We start from the raw sequence: 18,694 nt of genomic DNA, 5'->3' as shown, positions 1-18,694 counted from the left end.
AATCAGGCAGCTTTTGGACTTGCTAATTAATTTTTATAAGTATATTTCGTTGAACGTATTGTTATTCATAGAAAACCAATTAACGATAGAAGAGAAACGACATACATGATGTTAGTGCTTATGATTATTATTGACTGAAAGCTCTTTTGCATTATGTAAGTATTACGCGTATCACGAGCGTTTATAAGAATCGTACGACAGGGACTAGTATTAAAATGTTGCAATTCGGAAATATTTACTATAAACATTACAGAATTATAAATGTATTTAGAACAGGAAGGAAAAACAGCCAAAGGGGAAATTGAAAATTACAGTTATAATTTTATCTTACACATATTTCCCATTCTATGAGCATTGCTTTCAGAACGTTTTTAGCCTCGTGGCCTGCTTATGACTGTGCTCTGCAGGGAAGTGAAACAGGGCTAGGAATAAAATTTCTAGAAGAAAATAATGCAATAATAGATTAAATATATTACATATGATTTTAATGCTGATGTTGTAAAGTCATTAGGTTAACTGGAAGCAGGTAAGATGAAAAATTAGCAACCGCCTTCGGCGGGAATCGAACCACGGACCTCTGGAATATCGGCCATCATGCAGAGCACCACAGCGAAAAGGCACGCTACGAAGGCGAGAGAAATACCTCATATACATTCCCTTTTAAAGGACGACTGGGGTTTTTAGGGGACCCAATCCCCGAATCCTGGGTGAGGAGAATCATCATCCACCACCCTTTTAGTTCGACGCCACTGTATAGTCATTAAGTTAATTGGAAGCAGGTGAGATAAAAAATTAGAAACCGCCTTCGCCGGGAATCGAACCGCGGACCTCTGGAATACCGGCCCAGCGTGCAGACCACCACACCACGAAGGCATGTTAGAAAGGCGGAAGAAATACCTTATAAGTTAATTAAAAGTTATTCACATGATATAAATGAAATTAAAAAGCAGTATTATAAGTAACACTGTCTTGAACACTACAAGGAAAGCTTGCAAGGTTGACAGATCCCACCTATAATCTGCAATTAACCGAACCCAATGTTTTTTTTTTTTTTTTTTTTTTTTTTTTTTTTTTTTTTTTTTTAAAGCGGAACGGTGTAAAAATTGTTATAACAAACCATCAGCGTTAAAAAAAAAAAAAAAAAAAAAAAAAAAAAAAAAAACTATCCGCGGAAAATTCAAAAAAGAAAGCACTGTTGAAATAAAAGAAGATTTCTGCAAGATGAACTCTGCAAAAAAACTTTTTAAATTCTTTCTTTTGAATGTTCTGAATAATAAAGAAGATGTATTCATTTTGTTTAAAACAGTGATTTAATGATACTAATTTAAACAAATAAACTTATTCTCCAGATTAAACTGCTTGAAAATACTAATATTAAAGTAAATTTTAATATTATTTTTAAGGCTGTTCCCTTTTTCTGTGCTTTCCCCCCGGATTAACCGTGGATGTCATCTTCGATATTACTCCGGTTAACTGGGATTTGGAGCCAACCAACAACCGAGAGATAAGAGCTCTGAACACTGATAATTCGACCTTGGCTCAGATCCTTAGTGAACAAATTGACTGCAAGAGAGTACCCCCATTTGTAACTAGGATACGAACCAGTTTGCTTTAAAACATCTTCCACGACGGCATTCCCTTTTAAGCAGAGAGCCTTCCTATGCTTTACCATAATCCAAATAATCCAACTCTAATCGGGCCAATCAAAACCAGTATGCTGATGATCAAGTGATTCCCGCTGAAATTTCAAGAAATGCCATAAATCATAATTCCACCTAAGATATGAGTAACGTAAATAAAACGAAAACAAAGCGTAAGTAATAGTAAGCCTTAAAAGGCAAGGAAACTGTAGAATTGCTATCAATGTTATCATTCTTCCTTTTCCCGAACAACTAACAGCTTCGTTTCATAGAAGGTATCTGGAGACCAATCATAGAAACAAAGGAGAACGTAAAAAAAAAAAAAGACAGTAGACACATTCAGTAGTCTGTGTCCTTCTCTCTACAGCAATTCTCTTCCTAACCGAGAAACTTAAGAGGTATTCCCGGTGGATTCTTTTTCCACCCCATTTTCAATTCAGTCCGAGTGTTTTCTGTCTTTAACAACGCCAACTGCCACTACTCTTATTGTCGATACGCGTGATAGCAATGGTTTTGCCTTCAGTGGTATGGCCAGTGAGCTGTGTGGATACAGTAAATTCTGTTTTCTAATAAACGACACCCTTGAGGTACCGACTTTCCCTGAAAATAAAAATATGTTTCGCTACGACGTGCTAGACTTTTGTGTTAAAGCCTAGGCCATAACAGGCCATTCTTTGTATGGATCTGTTCTTGGAATTAAAGACTGTTATTAATTATTTAATAGGAAAATATATGATGATTAATACTGCATTCTTTGTTTCTGAGACGCATCTTTTTATAAACGCGATAAACATCAGGGAACATCTTAGATTCACTAAGTATTCCGAATTATTAATTATTCGGAAGTAATCTTTTAAAGATACTGATTTAAATACATATTTTGAAGTTGTTGTTAGGCAACTGCTAAAAAATGTTAGATGTATTTGAATGTTTTATTTCATTTATTTTATTTTTTTCTGATCAAAGGTCTCTCCATTTTGTGGATCTAAATTTATAGCTTTTTAGAATCGAAGAAATACGATATTTTATTGGTAGAGATATGGAAAAAGTAGTTGTTGTTTCAGTAGAAAATACAAGATATTCATATTTAATTTTTTAAGAAGGATGCTACCTAATTTTAAATTACATAATATTTACTGCTAACTTGCATTTATACTTTATTCGCTCATTGTTAGCTTGTTGCCTTAAATATGCCAAACGGTTAAATATAGGATTGAACACTTGGCAAAAATCAAATTCAAGTTAGCGATTATCCTTAACTGCAAAAACCCAGTGCATTTCGATTGAGATAATGCGATTCTTGCTTTTCAGGAGCAGATTCAGTGCTGCTGAAACAACTATTATTTGCAACTTGTAACCTCACGGCTGGCCGAATAGTTAAAACCGCTGAATAGTGGTAGTTAGACTCGGATTCGAACCTATGAAAACAGGCTGGCTGTATGGCTGGTTTTCGTGGTTTTCCCCATGTGCAAAGTGAACACGAGGTAGTTTCTTTCAGAAAGTCCTCTGCAAAGGCATTTCATTCAGGCAGATAGTCCTCGTATGCTTTGCCGTATTCAAATAACCTAATCTAACCTGTTTATCGCTCAAAATGCACCGAGGCTATTCAGCTGTTAATTAAGACCAGATTAAAATCCACTTTTGCCAATTGTGATCATTCAGATTCTTTTGTAATCAAGATCAAAGGAACCTTAGTTGGGAGAAAAATTGGAATATCAAAGAAACTGAACACTACATAACTTATTCAAGTAGCCTAGGGAGCATATCAAAAGTATCGATTTTCCCTATATCCTTTAGACTCCCTTTTCTCTTACGTGTTTCTCAAATATCAATCACCAGAATATGTCTATATATATATCAATTCATTACATATGAAACAGACTAAAGCTAACAAATTTCCACCATTTCCTTTAATATCCACAAAACTTCTAGTTCTGTAATAAGTTTGCAGATAAAACAAATCAAATAATTAATGCAATATTTTTTTAGCTAAAACACAAGCAAAAGAAGAGAACAACGTAAAGCAGATGCTTGAGCCAATGACTGTCATGAATTTGCCTCATAATCCTGTTCTGATGTAAGTATACTCCTGTTCTAAACTCCTTTATCAGCAGATTGTATTTTGAGTTTTTCAGAGGTTATAATTAAAGATAATTTCTTTTACAGACCAGCCCTGCACAGATCTACGTCAGTACCATCAGTTGTTCCCTCTCCTTATAAAGTTATTCCTCCTGCTTGGGAAGATTCAAGATTAAGGTTTGTGTGCATCATATCATTCAAACGTACAACGCTTTTACGGACGGAAAGGCGACCTTATAAAACATATCAAAGTAGAATGTAAAGTACATTCTCAGTAGCTGAAATAACAATAACTACTAACAACAGAAGTAAATTTAATATTTGCTTAACAATGCCCTTTCTGCTTCTGCAATAGCAAACGCCTTTGACTAAATGGCTTTGGTGTTAACATCCCCAAATATTACAAACAAATTATATATATATATATATATATATATATATTTCTTGTTACCAAATAGGAAAAATAGGAAAGTAAATAAACAACTTTAAAAAAATTTTTATTTTAAAAATATTAATAATTGATACTGTAATAATTAAGTAAAATTGGCAGATTTTGTTGAATGCAGAAGAATGCTTTTAAGATTTAATTCACATGAATCTCTCCTATTTCACAATTTGGTATCTGTATATGTATAGACAAGTAAAAATTTCTCATTTTTTTTAATACCGAATGGACTCACATATTTTGCACTGCAAAGAACCTATCTGTGATTATTGATTAAGCAAAAATTTGAAAATCAGATTGTAAGCCCTCCTTGCCTTCTTTGCGAATGCAAGCAAACGCCAACATCAATTCTGAGCTTCAGGGGCGTAGCTAGAGGGGGGGGCATCTGTCCCCGGGCGCAGAGTCCAAGGGGCGCCAAACTAATGTTACGACATTTTAGAATTAAATTATTTCCATCCTTGACAAGCAGTAGGGGGCGCAAAATCTTCAGTTGTCCCTGGGCGCTGAAAACCCTAGCTACGACTCTGCTGAGCTTAGCGTTTAGTGACCCTGCTTGGACAACTCCTCGAGCAAAATAGCTTGCAGCGCTTTTTTATCCAACTACAGGAAGTACCTGTATGCTGCGTTGAAGCCACTTAAAAACCAAGTATATTTGCAATTCAAGCAGATTCTACTTGATGGCAAGAGGAATCAAACTGAGAACAAGCTACAATGTCCAAAACTTAAAGCGGGTCTCTTCAGTTACAGAAATAAACTCCTATACCAAGGGATATTCAACACACTTCCAAGTTTTAATCCATTTCAAAAGTATTCTCCACTAGTGCTAGTATACTCTTCTGATTTCTCATTCATTGCTGGAAACATGGAAACAGTTTTGAAACTCATGGTACGTAATATGTTTCAATGCACACATCCGACACATTTCTTACACCTCATCCGATATCACTAAACTTTTTTTAATCTATTTAAATGCCTTTTGAGAGTTTTTTCTTTATACACAGGAACAAAAACTAACAAATAGAAAACTTGAGGAATAGCATGAGTGAGATGTTCATCCTCAAGGAGTGTAATTCTTCGAAAAGAATATCGCCTTTTTTGAATTCGGGAAAACATCAACTTTAAAAATATGCTGAAAAGCGGTTTCAACTCAAGTTTACTTCAGCATAAAACAACATTTCTGTTTTTTCGTGGCTGCACATCACAAAAATCACAGAATGCTGCAAGCAGGATCTCTGATAAATCAACACGAAGGGCAAACTTCTCTATTCAGATTTATGCCACTTGGTAAACAGGAGCGGGAAATCCTTGTTAGGACATAGAAGTACGATCCGAAATAACAAAATCTGAGCTCGCAATGTTATCATTTCGGTTATTTTTGGTTACCTGTACATACATAAAGCCGGCATTAGGTATTCCGTGTAATAAGGTATATTCAACTAGACACTTAATTAGCTGCTTTGATTCATACTTTATACAGGGTGGTCATAAAAAACATCCCTGATATAAGAACCACTAGCGGCCTATTCGCTCAACCAATTAAAATAAAATTATAGATATTCTTATTTGAAGGTATGTGCTGGAGATTGTGATGATTTAAAATAATAAGAGTTCTCACAGATACAGTGAAACATTTTCGCAACAACTATGCAAATTGATCAGCGCACTAAAAAACTATAAATTGCATTGTAACGATACATGTATAATGAAAGCTGCCGGCTTAAAATATTTGCAAAGAAGAGTATTCTAAAGGACTGATGACAGCACAAAGAGAGGTGCATTAACGCAATTTGCATAATTCACAGGGATAGACAGTAGATGCACCAATCACAAAACACCATTGCACCAATCACAAACAAGCACAGCTGGAGGACAACCTTTAATAAGCAATGGCAAGACTGTTTCTTCAGTCAGGGGTCCGAATGAGTTAACAAGATGACACTTACGGGGAAACAACGAGGTGAATTGATATACACTCTTTTGCAAAAACATCGAAGCACCATGAAGGAAGTGGTTGTTTTTGATGAAATTGAATATGTGTATAAATCATACACAGATAACAAAATGATTAAAAAATTAAGGTCATAGTAAATGTTCAAGGCTCACAATCCCCGTGTTCAGATTAGTAGTTGGTCGAACTGCCACTGGCGGTAATGCATGCTTGAATTCGTCGAGGCAAGGAGTGGTAGAGGTTCCTAATGTCATCCTCGGACACGTTCTGCCAGGCATTCATCAGTTGTCGCTCCAGATTTGCGATATTTTGTGGTGTCCGAATCTGGCGGCCTACCATGCCCCAACCATATTCGATTGGTGAAAGGTCTGGTGACTTTGCTGGCCAGGGAAAGAGTATCAACCGCACGCAGACAGTCCAGAGATATGCGGCTGCATTATCTTGTTGGAAAATGGCCCAAGATTACGTGCCATGAAGGGTAATGCAACCGGCCGCAGGATAGTATCAACATATCTTAGCTGTTAAAGATGTACGGAGGATAACTAAAGATAACCTGCTGTCATAAGAAATAGCTCCCCACAACATTACACCAGGCGTTATGGCTGTATGCCTTTGTAAGACAAAGGCTGATTGGGACCGCTGGCCCTGTCCTCTCCAGACACGAACACGGTGATCATCTGCTTCAAGAGTGAAGCGGGATTCATCGCTGAACACTATACGATGTCAGTCTGATGGATGTCTAAAGATGACCTGCTGTCATAAGAAATAGCGCCCCACACCATCACACCAGGGGTTATGGCTGTATGCCTTTGTAAAACAAAGGCTGATTGGGACCGCTGGCCCCGTCCTTTCCAGACACGAACACGGTGATCATCTACTTCAAGAGTGAAACGGAATTCATCGCTGAACACTATACGATGTGAGTCTGATAGCAGCCATGATGATCAGCTGCGACACAACTCCAGACAACCCCGCCGATGTTGTGGAGCCAAAGGCAAACGTCTTAAAGGCCTCTGTGATCGTAACCCTGCCTCAGACAAGCGCTGTGAGATGGTGGACGGTACCACAGGAGGTATAGACGTGGCTGTAGTGCGTTGAATAGTCGAGAATGATACCGTTGGGGCGGTCCAGGCCTAGCGAACAGTCATCCTATCTTGCCTCGCATTTGTGCTCCCTGGTCTTCCAGAGCCCTGATTTTGACGGCAATTTCCTTGTAGCAACCATAGACCTGTTATATACTAGACGGAGCATCGCCATTCAAAACCGGGTGAGAAAGCGGCACAGGAATGAGCTGCAGGAGTTTGGGCATGAAATGGAACTGAATCCAGACTTTGGCGTACTATCGCCATGGCTGGCGATTTTTTTCCCTCATTTCTCTCAGTTCTAAATGCGAATTTGGAAAGATGTCATTTCGCAGAAGCTGCCGTTGAATTTGCAGAAGAGGTTAAATCGATAAACACCAGCCAACATTAATAATTTTCCTGAAATTGGACACTTTATTTTAAAATTTAAGCCAGACAAATAGTCATACTAGCTTAGCAGCACAAAGGTAGACAAAGAGAAAAAAGACAAAAACAGAATGAGACGAAGCAGTGTACAATAAATACAACATATCGGAAAAATGGTAATAGGAATAAATAAAGTACAAATAAAATAAATATAAAAAAAGAGTTTTTTTCATTTAAAAATAAATAAATAAATAAAAAGTGATTTAGGCAAAGTATATAATACATACTAAAGATAGTGGATGAAAAATAAAATAATTAAAAAATTTAAAATAAATAAAATTTATATATATATATACTTATTGTAATGCATAAACAAGGAACAAAGATAATTTAAGAAATGATTTTGAGTGAAAAAGAGATTAAAGTGAAACAGGAAGATTATAAGCCTAAAAGGAAAAAAAGGGCCAGGAAAAAAATTAATAAATAAAATAAATAAATAAAAAAGAAGGTTTTTTAGTACTTAGAACAGAATAAAAAATATAAAAAAAATAGATAACATAAGAAAAATGAGAGAAAACAGAAAATAATACAAAAAGGAAATTTAATATTTATACGAAAAGGTAATTTAATGTTAATACGGTGTATTGCAGAGAACTACAGAGTAGGCAAATCAAAGTGAGAAAGATATTAAATTAAATGAACTAAAAATGAATGTCAATATAGCAGATATAAGTTAAAAGGAAGAGAGAGAGAGGTAAATAATTAAATTATGAAACAAAAAAGTGGTAAATTAAGACTTCCTTTTACTAGCAAAAAAATATATATATATATATATTATGCACGTTGCACAATGTAGTTGCACTTATTTTAAATAATTTTAGAAGGTAAAATTTAAATAATGTTCATTATTTTTAAAAAGAAAATTAAAACTATTAAAGTTTTGAAATTTAACTGCTATATAATTACTATTTTCTTAACACTTAACAAATACTTAATATTTGAATAAATGCCAGAAACATGATATAAGAAAGAAAATACGTGATTGAAAAGTAAACATATTTGTTATATTTGGATGCAAGAAAAGGGGATAAAATAAAGTCATTCATGTCCCCCCTCAAAAAAAAACATAATTTTATGCAGTTCTTACACAATGTTACATGAACATTACCAAGTATTAAATACATACATTACTACTTCGCACATGTCCGCATAAGCAAACGCATACAAAGAATATTTAAACAAAGCAAAAGCAGTCTGTTGGCGTATAAAAAATGTCGCCAAAGCAGAATACTAGACTAATTAAAATTATATTATATTACTAAAATTTTAACATTTTTTCAGAACACAGTTATTAGAAACATACATATATATTAAGATACTTTTATTTAAATGTTATTTCAAGTATGCATATATTATATAAAATTAGAAAATCTATTTTTTATTAGAACACGGCAAGTTGAGTGGATAAAAAAACTCTACATTTTATAAAATTATGTTTTAAAACATTAGAAAAAGTTCTCCTGTGAAATGTTACTCCTCCACCTTTCACGTATCTGGAATTACATGCATATGCGGAGCACGAAAGTACCATTTTTGAAGTTCTCCATAGAACTGTAATGGTAAGGAAGATCCGCGGGAAATAGGATCTGGGAAATGTACCAAATGTCACGTGGTTCGCATTCCTGTTCCCCTTCAGTGTTGCCGTTTCTCTCTCTAGTACATTACAGCTCTATGGTAGCAACCATTGCTGCCAACATCTTTTCACAGCACTGTCTGTACGCTGCAAATGGCGGTCTATTGCTTGGTATAACCACCCAGCTTCACGCAACCCTACAATGCGACCACGTTCGAAGTCGTTTAGTTGTCTGTAAGGTCTTCGGTATCGTCGTAATGACATTTAGTTGCTTCTTTACGGAATTACAATGGCAGCAACAAAAAAATATAAATTTTCCGCCTCTGTTACTGGTTTTATACTTTGCGAATTGCGCACTAGAAATTCACGCTATGATGGCAGTTCCTGTTCATTTGGCTTAAAACTGATCATTTGCATGTTCGATCAAGATGTTTTTACGTTCCAAATTTCGTCACGATCGCACAAGTCCTTTTTTGGTGCTTCAAGTTTTTTTTTCCCAAAAGAGTGTAGCTGTTTTATCTGAACGAGGAATATCGGCGAAATCATAAGTTAAAACGGGAAAACTAAAAAATTTGGCAAACAAAATTTGAAGAAACTGTATGAACATACTATAGACCACTATCCGGATGACCATGTTCTCCTGTTGAAATTGTAGCGGAAGTGCATAATACAGTTACTGCAGGCCCCATTGTAGAGATGTTACCCGTAGTAATGATGTACCCAAAACCACCATCCTCAGGTTTTTGCGCGGCGTTCTGTGGATGTTTCGTTATGTGTTCTAGCGCTTTCAGATGTTGCAAACAAGCAACAGCGTGTCGACTTCGTGAATATTCCTCATTAGATATGATGAAGGCAGCAGATAGGCGCTGCGGATATTATGGAAGAATGAGGAGCATTTCTCCTTAACTGTGAACGTAAACTCCAAGAACTGTGTTCACTGACCTAACAAAAATCCTCACGATCACCAGCGTCTCTACACGAAGCTAAAATGACTGTGTGGTGCGGCATCGCAAGCACATTCGTTCTCGGTCCGTACTTCTTCCAAGAGGTAACTTCCACATGTGTAAAGACGTGTTCCATTACAAGAGCTTGTGCAGCTAAAGTAACTGAGTAGTGCAGCATCGACAGTACGTCACTTCCACTGCTATGAAAACGTGCTCCATCACAAGTGCTCAATGTTGCAAAGTTACGTATGTTGCAGAACTGCAGCAGCAGTGTTGCTCAATGTTGCAAAGCTGCAGCAGCGAAATGTCGTTAATGTCATAGTACGGATGCAAAATGGTTCTCCTTCACACGTCGCCACATGCGTTCGGCAAGTGCTGCAACAGCACATTGAAGGTAAAGTCATCTCCCTTAACTCTGCAATTCCGTGGCCACCGCGATCTCCACCCTGACCTCACTCAGATGGATTTCTGTTTCTGGATATATCTGAAATCTAAAGTGTGCACATCAAATCCACAAGATCCACAGATTCCTCCTGCGATGTTACGTTCGTCATTGTTATCAACTATCTCCCGCAGTGCAATGCGTTATCGTTTGCGAAGGTGGACACGTTGAAAACTTGTAATTCTAATAAAGAGTTTTTTCCCCTTCTGTCTTGTATTGCTATTGGTCCTTTATAATGCTTTCCTTTGCAAAAGTTTTACGCTGGCAATTTCTATCATACATGTATCGTTCCAACGCCATTTTTGGTTTTTGAATGAGTTGATGAATTTGCACAGGAAAAAAGGTGGATGTTTCCTATCGAAAATTTCAAAACTTTTTTCATCGTAAACGTAACCGTGAGAACTCTGTTGTCTTGAAACATGACATCAAATTATCAATTTAAATCATCAGGCCGCTAGGGGTTCATATATCGGCGAAGTTTCTTATGACCACCTTGTACTTATTGCTATCAATAATTTATTTGCAGAAATATAAATGCTTACAGACAGCTTTCTTTAGGATTGCTGATAACGATGCCCCGTCTTAAATGTGCGAATACATTAAGGGCAAATATATTTTTCCTAATTATCTCTTATCCTGACTCTAAACATCTTTTTATTTTTACAGTTCCCGAGGGCTCTATTCGAGTTGCACCAATCCTTCGCCTCGTTCAGTGAGGAGTGCTGGTGCTTTACCTTCTCGCCGATATCCCCTTCACAGCCGTACGGGATCTGTTGAAAGTACAGCTAGCTACGACTACAGGAAAAGAAAGTAAGTGACAGATGTCTTTATAATGATAATCACAAATATATAAGTTTTTAAAATACATCTATTTTTCTGTTAAAGTATTTGTTTTTATTATAATTTTTCCTAAATTTACAGAATTTGCTGCAGATTATATAGTACATCGTTTTAAAAGGTGTTTAAATACACATTATTCTTTTCTGAATACTTTTTTTTTTTACTTCGTAAAAATAAATTTGGTTAAATCTTACCCAGATTGCGTGTTTGACTTAACGCAATTTTTTATTATTATCAAAAAACTTCATCAAATAACATTATCGACAAAAGATTATATACGGCACGACTGGAATTCCGTCCGGTTCTCAGATTGACTATCACTGTACGTTTCCTTGATCTCGATGTCATAAGGAAACAACGCGCCGAGTTAAATTAAAATACACTGTAATGGTCCTTAATTAACTTAGCACTTCCCGGGCTTGAACACTAACTGAAGAGTTCTAAAAAGTATTAATATTAAACTTTCAGGAAGGAAGGGGTAAGAATTATAACTGATCCATGGTGGGACACGAACAACGGACCTCTCGAATACGCGCCGAGTGTGCTGATCACTACACCACGAAGCCATCCTAAGAAAGCGGGAGAAATACCTTATATACTCCCCCTTTTAAAGGGCGATTGGGGTTTCCTAAACCCCCAATAATTTTGGTGGAGAATCATCATCTACCACTTTTTTTAGTTCGAGCGGCACTGTAGAAACGTTTGGTTATTTCGAAACAGGAGAATTGAAAAGGGAGCAATGCCCTCGCCGAGACTCGAACCACGGATCTCTCGAATACACGTCGAGTATGCTGACCACTACGCCATGAAGGCATGCTAAGAAGGCGGGAGAAATAGCTTATAAAGTATACATGGCAACGTTTCACGGAATCTTAATTGCTTTTGTACAGATATTGATTATTCAAGAGCAAGTCAAAACTGCCATGCTATTGTCCAGTCTACTCTAAATTTCATCAAAAAAGGCATTTTCTCCTATCTAACAAAATATTAATAATTTTTTAATTCATTTTTTCCTACATCTTCCTCTTAACAAAAATCTGTTACAGACAAGTTTTTATAGTAGCTCTTCATATTGGCATAAAGTAACGAATTCAATTGGTACAACGACATTAGTTTCTCCCTTTTGAAGTTTGTTTTGTTTTAAAGAAAGGAAGTTTCTTCCTTTAAAAAAATTAGAAATAAGAGAGAGGTAGTACATTAAGCATTAAACCTCTATTTTTCATCAAGTTATGTAACACATGAAGTTATTCATCGTTGTATTTTGCTATCAACCAACGCATTGAAAACGTTGTTGATAGACTTTATAATTTTCTTTACATTTCTTTCTCTTAAGACGTAATCTTCAAAGACACCATGCAAGAGTGACTTTGAGACATGTTATTAAATACATACCACCAACAGTAAATCAGATAAGGAAGTGTGTCATATATTACACTAAAAATAATTCCCCCCCCCCAAAAAAAAAGCTTTTAAATCATGATAATCTTTCAAACTTTAGAAATGATTCTGATTTTTTGAAATTATTAAAATCCAGAGTAACTGAATAGTGTGAGTCATAAATTTTTTAGGATTGTAAAAATATGTTATTTATAAACTATTGAACACATTGAAACGATTCAAATGCTAAATTAGTAAAAATGTGCCAGAAGTTTATATCTTACCCTAGTATATTTTTATGTTTGTTCCATTTGTCACATGGCAGATCTGGAAATTACACTTGAATCTTGCTCCAAATCTGCTTAATCAGTTGTAATGGCTGCTGCTATCTTTTACCCTACCTATTGTACACAGATATCCAATAAGCCAGTTTTGGGCTCTAGACACATCATTTTTTCACGAGCTCCTAACATTTCTCTTGTTTCATCAAGAAAAAACGAGATGCTGAATTAAAAAGAGAATGATATGAGCGCTCTCAAAAATCGGGCAGGCGCAGTTGGTAATCAGATCCTAGCCGGAAATACGTTTTGCCACATGCGATGTTTTCGACTTATTCGCAATCTCAATAAGGTATCGACAAATGACAAATTTGATAAGACCATTGAATACTGATGTCTCATCTTGCTAATGAATTAGCTGCGTAAGTATTTATGCGATTTTTCGCTTGTCCATGAATTTTTCCCGCAGAATGTCCTCCATGAAGCCATCGTTTGCCTTAGACAAAGGGCCTTCATGTGTTTTACCAAAATGAAATGCATTTTATCAAAAATCCTTTGAACAAATCAACGAAATCAGATAGAGCCCTCTAAAACTCTCATGACAGACAAGTGCTCAATGTTCCATGATCATGATTTTCCATGAAAGCAAAGCTAGGCTTATCCAATCCATTCATTGTCAGGCTTAGAACTTCTTTACTCCACCTATACCGAATCTCATATTGTTTTGACACATTTTAACATTATGATTGTTTCGATATGTTTAAAATTTTTCTAGTAATACTTTTTTTATGTAAGCTCGAAATTCTACAATTAGATCGAAAATATCCATTCTAAATAAAAGCATTTTTCAACTGAATTACTGAAAGGCTTTTCTTCTGCGTTACTTGTTTACTCACATGCAGTTGATGTATTTGAAAGATATAGTTATTATAATTATTCTTTCTTAACAAATAGAATAAATTATTTTTTTTTAAATGGCATCTAAATTTTTATAGACTTAACATACTTTATCATTTCAGACACCATCAAAGTAGGAAACAGTCTGATAATGAAAGCGAAATATCGAAATCATCCAGGTGCTCAAAATCTTCCAAATCTTCTCGTCACGGTCACAGAAGGAATGGGTAATTTTCTTGCACTTGATAATCTTTAATGAACATCGAATTAGATGTTTAAATATTTTATACATATTTCTTTTTTCAAATCATTAAGTAATTTTTATCAAACATTTTATTACAACAGTTCTCAGTCTGGTGATGGAAGTGATTCAGAGCCACAGCACAGACACAGAAGACACAGTAGGCGAAAAAAGTAATACATTTAATTTTTCTGTTATCAGTTTTTTACTTGTTGCTACTTTTCTCAATGATTACTTATACTTCCAAATTTGAATTTCGTGATCTTAGTTAGAAAACAACAATAAAAAACTTTTTGTTGATTATTCATAATAGCTATTGGCGTTATTTTATTTTTATTTATTTTTTTTTCTTAAATGAAATTTAAAAATGAACGAATTATTTCAACTATCAGGATCCAAATATATTCTGAAGCTACAATCTCCTCATGAAACATCGCTGGGATCAACATATATTTAAGCATAAATAAAGAAAAGAATTTAAACATGTACTGTGTGATAAGGATATGATCAATATATTTAATTACTAGGTAAATATGTCGAAAAAAGATGTCATTAAACGATTATTACAGTAAAAATAAATAAGTAAGGTTGTATTGCATTTTGCGAAATTAAGTTAGCATCAAATGAGTTATGATTAAGAATCGTATAAATTATTTTTGGAAGTAAATGTAATCACTTTTAACATACATTGCACCAAGAATAACTGACAATTTTTCAGATTCTATTATTATAGTGTATCAAGCTCGGACAAACTACGACTCGTCACACAATTTCGTTCAGCATATTAATGACAAAAAGCCGTAACTTTTGTAATGCCCTTAATCTGGACAAATTCATCAAATTTAAGAATTTTACTCAAAACAAAAGTGGTTATTTTTAGATCGAACAAAAATCTTTTCATGGTGAAGCTCTGTAAAGTCTTACGATCAAGCACACTGATGATAATTTATAAATGGTTCTAAGAATCTTTTCTGCAAAATTAACACCAGAAATTTACGAAATGATGAAATATGTAAAGCAATATCATTCGTCTTATTAAATTGTTGGTTAGAAATTTATTTATTTTTATGACAGAATTAAGTTTTCTGACTAATAATAATTTATATCTAAAAATACTAGTTATATATGCTGCCTACTAAATTTGGCCTTCGGTCAAAAAGTTTGCCCAAGCCTTATTTAGATGCTAATATATTTTATGTTTATAATAACAGTCGTTTGAATACATAAACAAGTAATATATATTAATATATATTTATTGCGCTTATATGATTGCTACACATATATTTTAACAATGTAAAATAAACCTGATTGTAACTGTAGATCAGCAAACCCATTTTATTTTGATTTATTTTTAATTTAAAGGCATGGAAGTACTTATGAGTTGGTGGATTCTGAAAGGCAATGGAAAGAAGTTCAAAAACAACAAGAACAAACTCAGGCCAGGTAAGGCACAATAAAATATAAGCGTAAAAAGCAGTTTTATTCACTATCAATCTAAATATTGCTGTTGTTGTTGTTGTTATTGCTCCTTGGATTAGAATCTAGATCAAACGTATGAATTTCATCATACCTAAAAGAAAAAGCATCGCCTGTCATTGGCCAGTGCCTTTGGTAACTCAAAGGTGACAGTATGACTTTTGCCCAGTTCTATTCCAATTTTGATGGATAAAGATTGGTTCTACATGGTTAGAATCCAAGTTTCTTATACTTCTCTTCCTCTATCTTCAGCCTCTTGACAGAACTCTCGCCTCGACAAAGTGCCCCATGCTGCAGATTTACATACATTATTTATAGCCATGTTTTGTCTTGGATTCGAGTTCAGCCTAACGATATAGCAATAAGCTCCATTAATCACCATACCTAAAAGGGCATAGCAGTTTATGGAATGAGCATTACTATTATTTACTAAAATGGCTGTAAATATAACAAATATATCTCAATGAAACAAAAATCCTCTTCAAGATAAAATTTTTTTAAAATTCAGAGTTTTAAAAAATTTTTTTAAATTGTTTTATATATTTTTACCACTAAGAGTTACTTATTTCCTGTACTGTAAAATAGAAAAAGACAGATTTTTAGGAAATACCATTTTCAACAAATTAGCAAGAAGCATATTAGCGTTAAATTAAAGTTCTTCAATGATACAAAGAATGTTTAATATGAATGCTACCTATCATATCACTGGAAGTATAAGACTATATTGTTGGATAAACAATTAAACCAATTTAAGACTTTACGAACAAGTTCTTATAAGGCTTAGAACCAGTTCGGCCCGTTCCTAACTCAGCTTTGACAGTTTTATTCCCAACGGAGCTTCAGAGGGAAGGACTTGGTTACTTTATTTCCAACTGAGCATGATCTAAAAACTTCTTCTCAACTTGTTTTATAACACAGTCTGTGATTTTACAGCCTCTTTGATCAGCAACAGAAGGCAGAATCAGTGCTCTGAACTTGAAAGAATATTTCGACTAAAGCTTGGTAGATTAACAAACCCATCGCTTATTTCCATTTCTATAGATGTGTCTCGGTCTAAAAGATTTGACATCATTGCCATTATAAATTACGGATTGGAGGCTGAGGCTCCTCAAAATATCAATATACTCAATCGTTCTGTCCTTCCCTAAGACTACTTTACGTTGTAGTCCTAGTCAGGGAACCGGCAAAGCGGGCATCTGAATTTAGGGGCGGAAAATTTTTAGAATTTAGAGACGTAACTTGCAGCAAAATTTTTTTTATTTACAGAAGGCATTAGGCAGCAGAATTTAGAAGTGAGAAAATTTTTAGAATTTAAAGAAGTGCCCCGCAGTAGGATTTAAATCTCTCAGAGATTGTACTAAACGGCAAAATACTTAGTACCGCCCTTGGTCCTAGTGTAAGACAGAGGAGTGAAAAATTATCCATCTGCACGAGGAATTTAACGATCTCATAACGCGAACTGCGAAAAAATTTTTCTTTTCCGTTAGACACCACAAAGGTCTTCATATTTTTCGAAAAAGACATCTAACAAGTTCTTCTTTTCAAAAAATTAAAGGGTTAAAACTAAATACTGTTTTTCAAAGCCATATAGCTGCTAGAGTGCGTAGCAGAAAAAGAAAAACTAATAGTAAAAAAATAAATCACACACTCTTTTGACTGCAAGTGACAGAATTATATTTTCTCATTTATGTTTAGCAAAGATTACACAGTTATAAGGGGGTCGTGTTGGATAGGGTCATATAACGGTTCTTCATAGTGTGACAATTATTTATTAACAGGTTTAAGTTAGACACGGACATTACATTTACCTTTAAGAAAATTACAGAGCAAAAGTCTAAAATAACCTATCAGGTTAAACACTTGGCTTTTACTGAAGTCCTTCTCTGGCTACTTATATTAAAGGATTGGTTTCACAGTTAAAAAAATCATTTTCATTACCCACAAAAAAGTAAACTATTAGTAAATAATAAAATAAAAAATACTAAACATACTTTTTACGTAAAAAATGAACAGTTAATAGTAATTTTATTTCAAATACCTAAATGCACCCACCGCCCGTTTCTATTGTATTTGAAATAAAATAATTAAGTTAATGTTAGAAACATATGACTAAATTAACAACCAGCTTAATTTCATTTAACATGAAACAAATAATTGATCAGGAAGATAACTGAAGTTTCAGATATCTGGAATCCGCATAACTGGAGTTCTATTCTATTTTATATAGGTTGCATATAAAGTAAATAGTCACGCTTGTGAATAAACGAAGACTGTACTAACAGTCAAGAAAAATTATAAAATAATGCTTAAAAATCAAATTAAGGTTACTATAATTGTCAGAGCTACAGAAATTCTTCTAAACTTCCATTTTAAGTCCTTATGAATGTCAAAATTTATATGCTACATAAAATTTTAAATATGCTACATTTATAATACTTATGAAGTTTTGTGAGAGATTTATGTATACGTATTTTGTAATATTTCAATTTTATTTTCAATGCCAGTGGAATGGGTATGATTTTCTATAACAATTTTCATAAAACTGAACCTTTCCCCATTTGTCATCTTAGCACTATTTAGTAAATTCTTTTTTTTTTTTTCCCTTTCCAGTTTTCTACTTTTTATTATTCTTTCTATTGTTGTAAATGTTTTACTATTCTAAAATCACTTTAAATGCTCAATGGAATAGCATTCATATCACATTCCTGTTGTGAATAATTTATTACGAAATTCAAAAGAAAACTAATATGGAAAAATTTATTTTGTTTTAATAAAATTTTACTTTTAAATGCAGTTTTTTAATACAATTTCTAATATAGCTTCCAGTAAAAGAATATATTAGCTTTTGAATATATATGTAATAATTCTATTTTTCTAAATATATATATATATATATAATAATTCTGGTATTAGTTTAATATAATTTAGGAATATATATAATGCTTGTGATATATCAGCTTAATATTAGCATCTGAAGCTCAAATCGTATATTGCATAGAGACGTTT

At 34.2% G+C, this 18,694-nt stretch overlaps 1 protein-coding gene across 3 annotated transcripts in view; it reads left to right on the top strand.

The window, feature by feature from the left end:
* The window catches only part of LOC118194746 (band 4.1-like protein 4A), a 342,463-nt gene that overhangs the window by 274,800 nt on the left and 48,969 nt on the right, over window positions 1–18,694 (top strand). For all 3 annotated transcript variants that reach the window (XM_085815671.1, XM_085815672.1, XM_085815673.1), the window contains exons 13-18: window positions 3,630–3,717; window positions 3,807–3,896; window positions 11,246–11,389; window positions 14,094–14,198; window positions 14,317–14,385; window positions 15,575–15,655. In XM_085815671.1, coding sequence (XP_085671797.1) covers window positions 3,630–3,717; window positions 3,807–3,896; window positions 11,246–11,389; window positions 14,094–14,198; window positions 14,317–14,385; window positions 15,575–15,655 — 577 coding nt within the window. The remainder of the gene's footprint in view (window positions 1–3,629; window positions 3,718–3,806; window positions 3,897–11,245; window positions 11,390–14,093; window positions 14,199–14,316; window positions 14,386–15,574; window positions 15,656–18,694) is intronic.

The sequence above is a fragment of the Stegodyphus dumicola genome, chromosome 4 (genome assembly GCF_044657685.1).
Source record: "Stegodyphus dumicola isolate Sdum_Otavi_A_Nest chromosome 4, ASM4465768v1".
Lineage (NCBI taxonomy): Eukaryota > Metazoa > Arthropoda > Arachnida > Araneae > Eresidae > Stegodyphus > Stegodyphus dumicola.
This window is presented reverse-complemented; position numbering and strand designations above follow the sequence as displayed.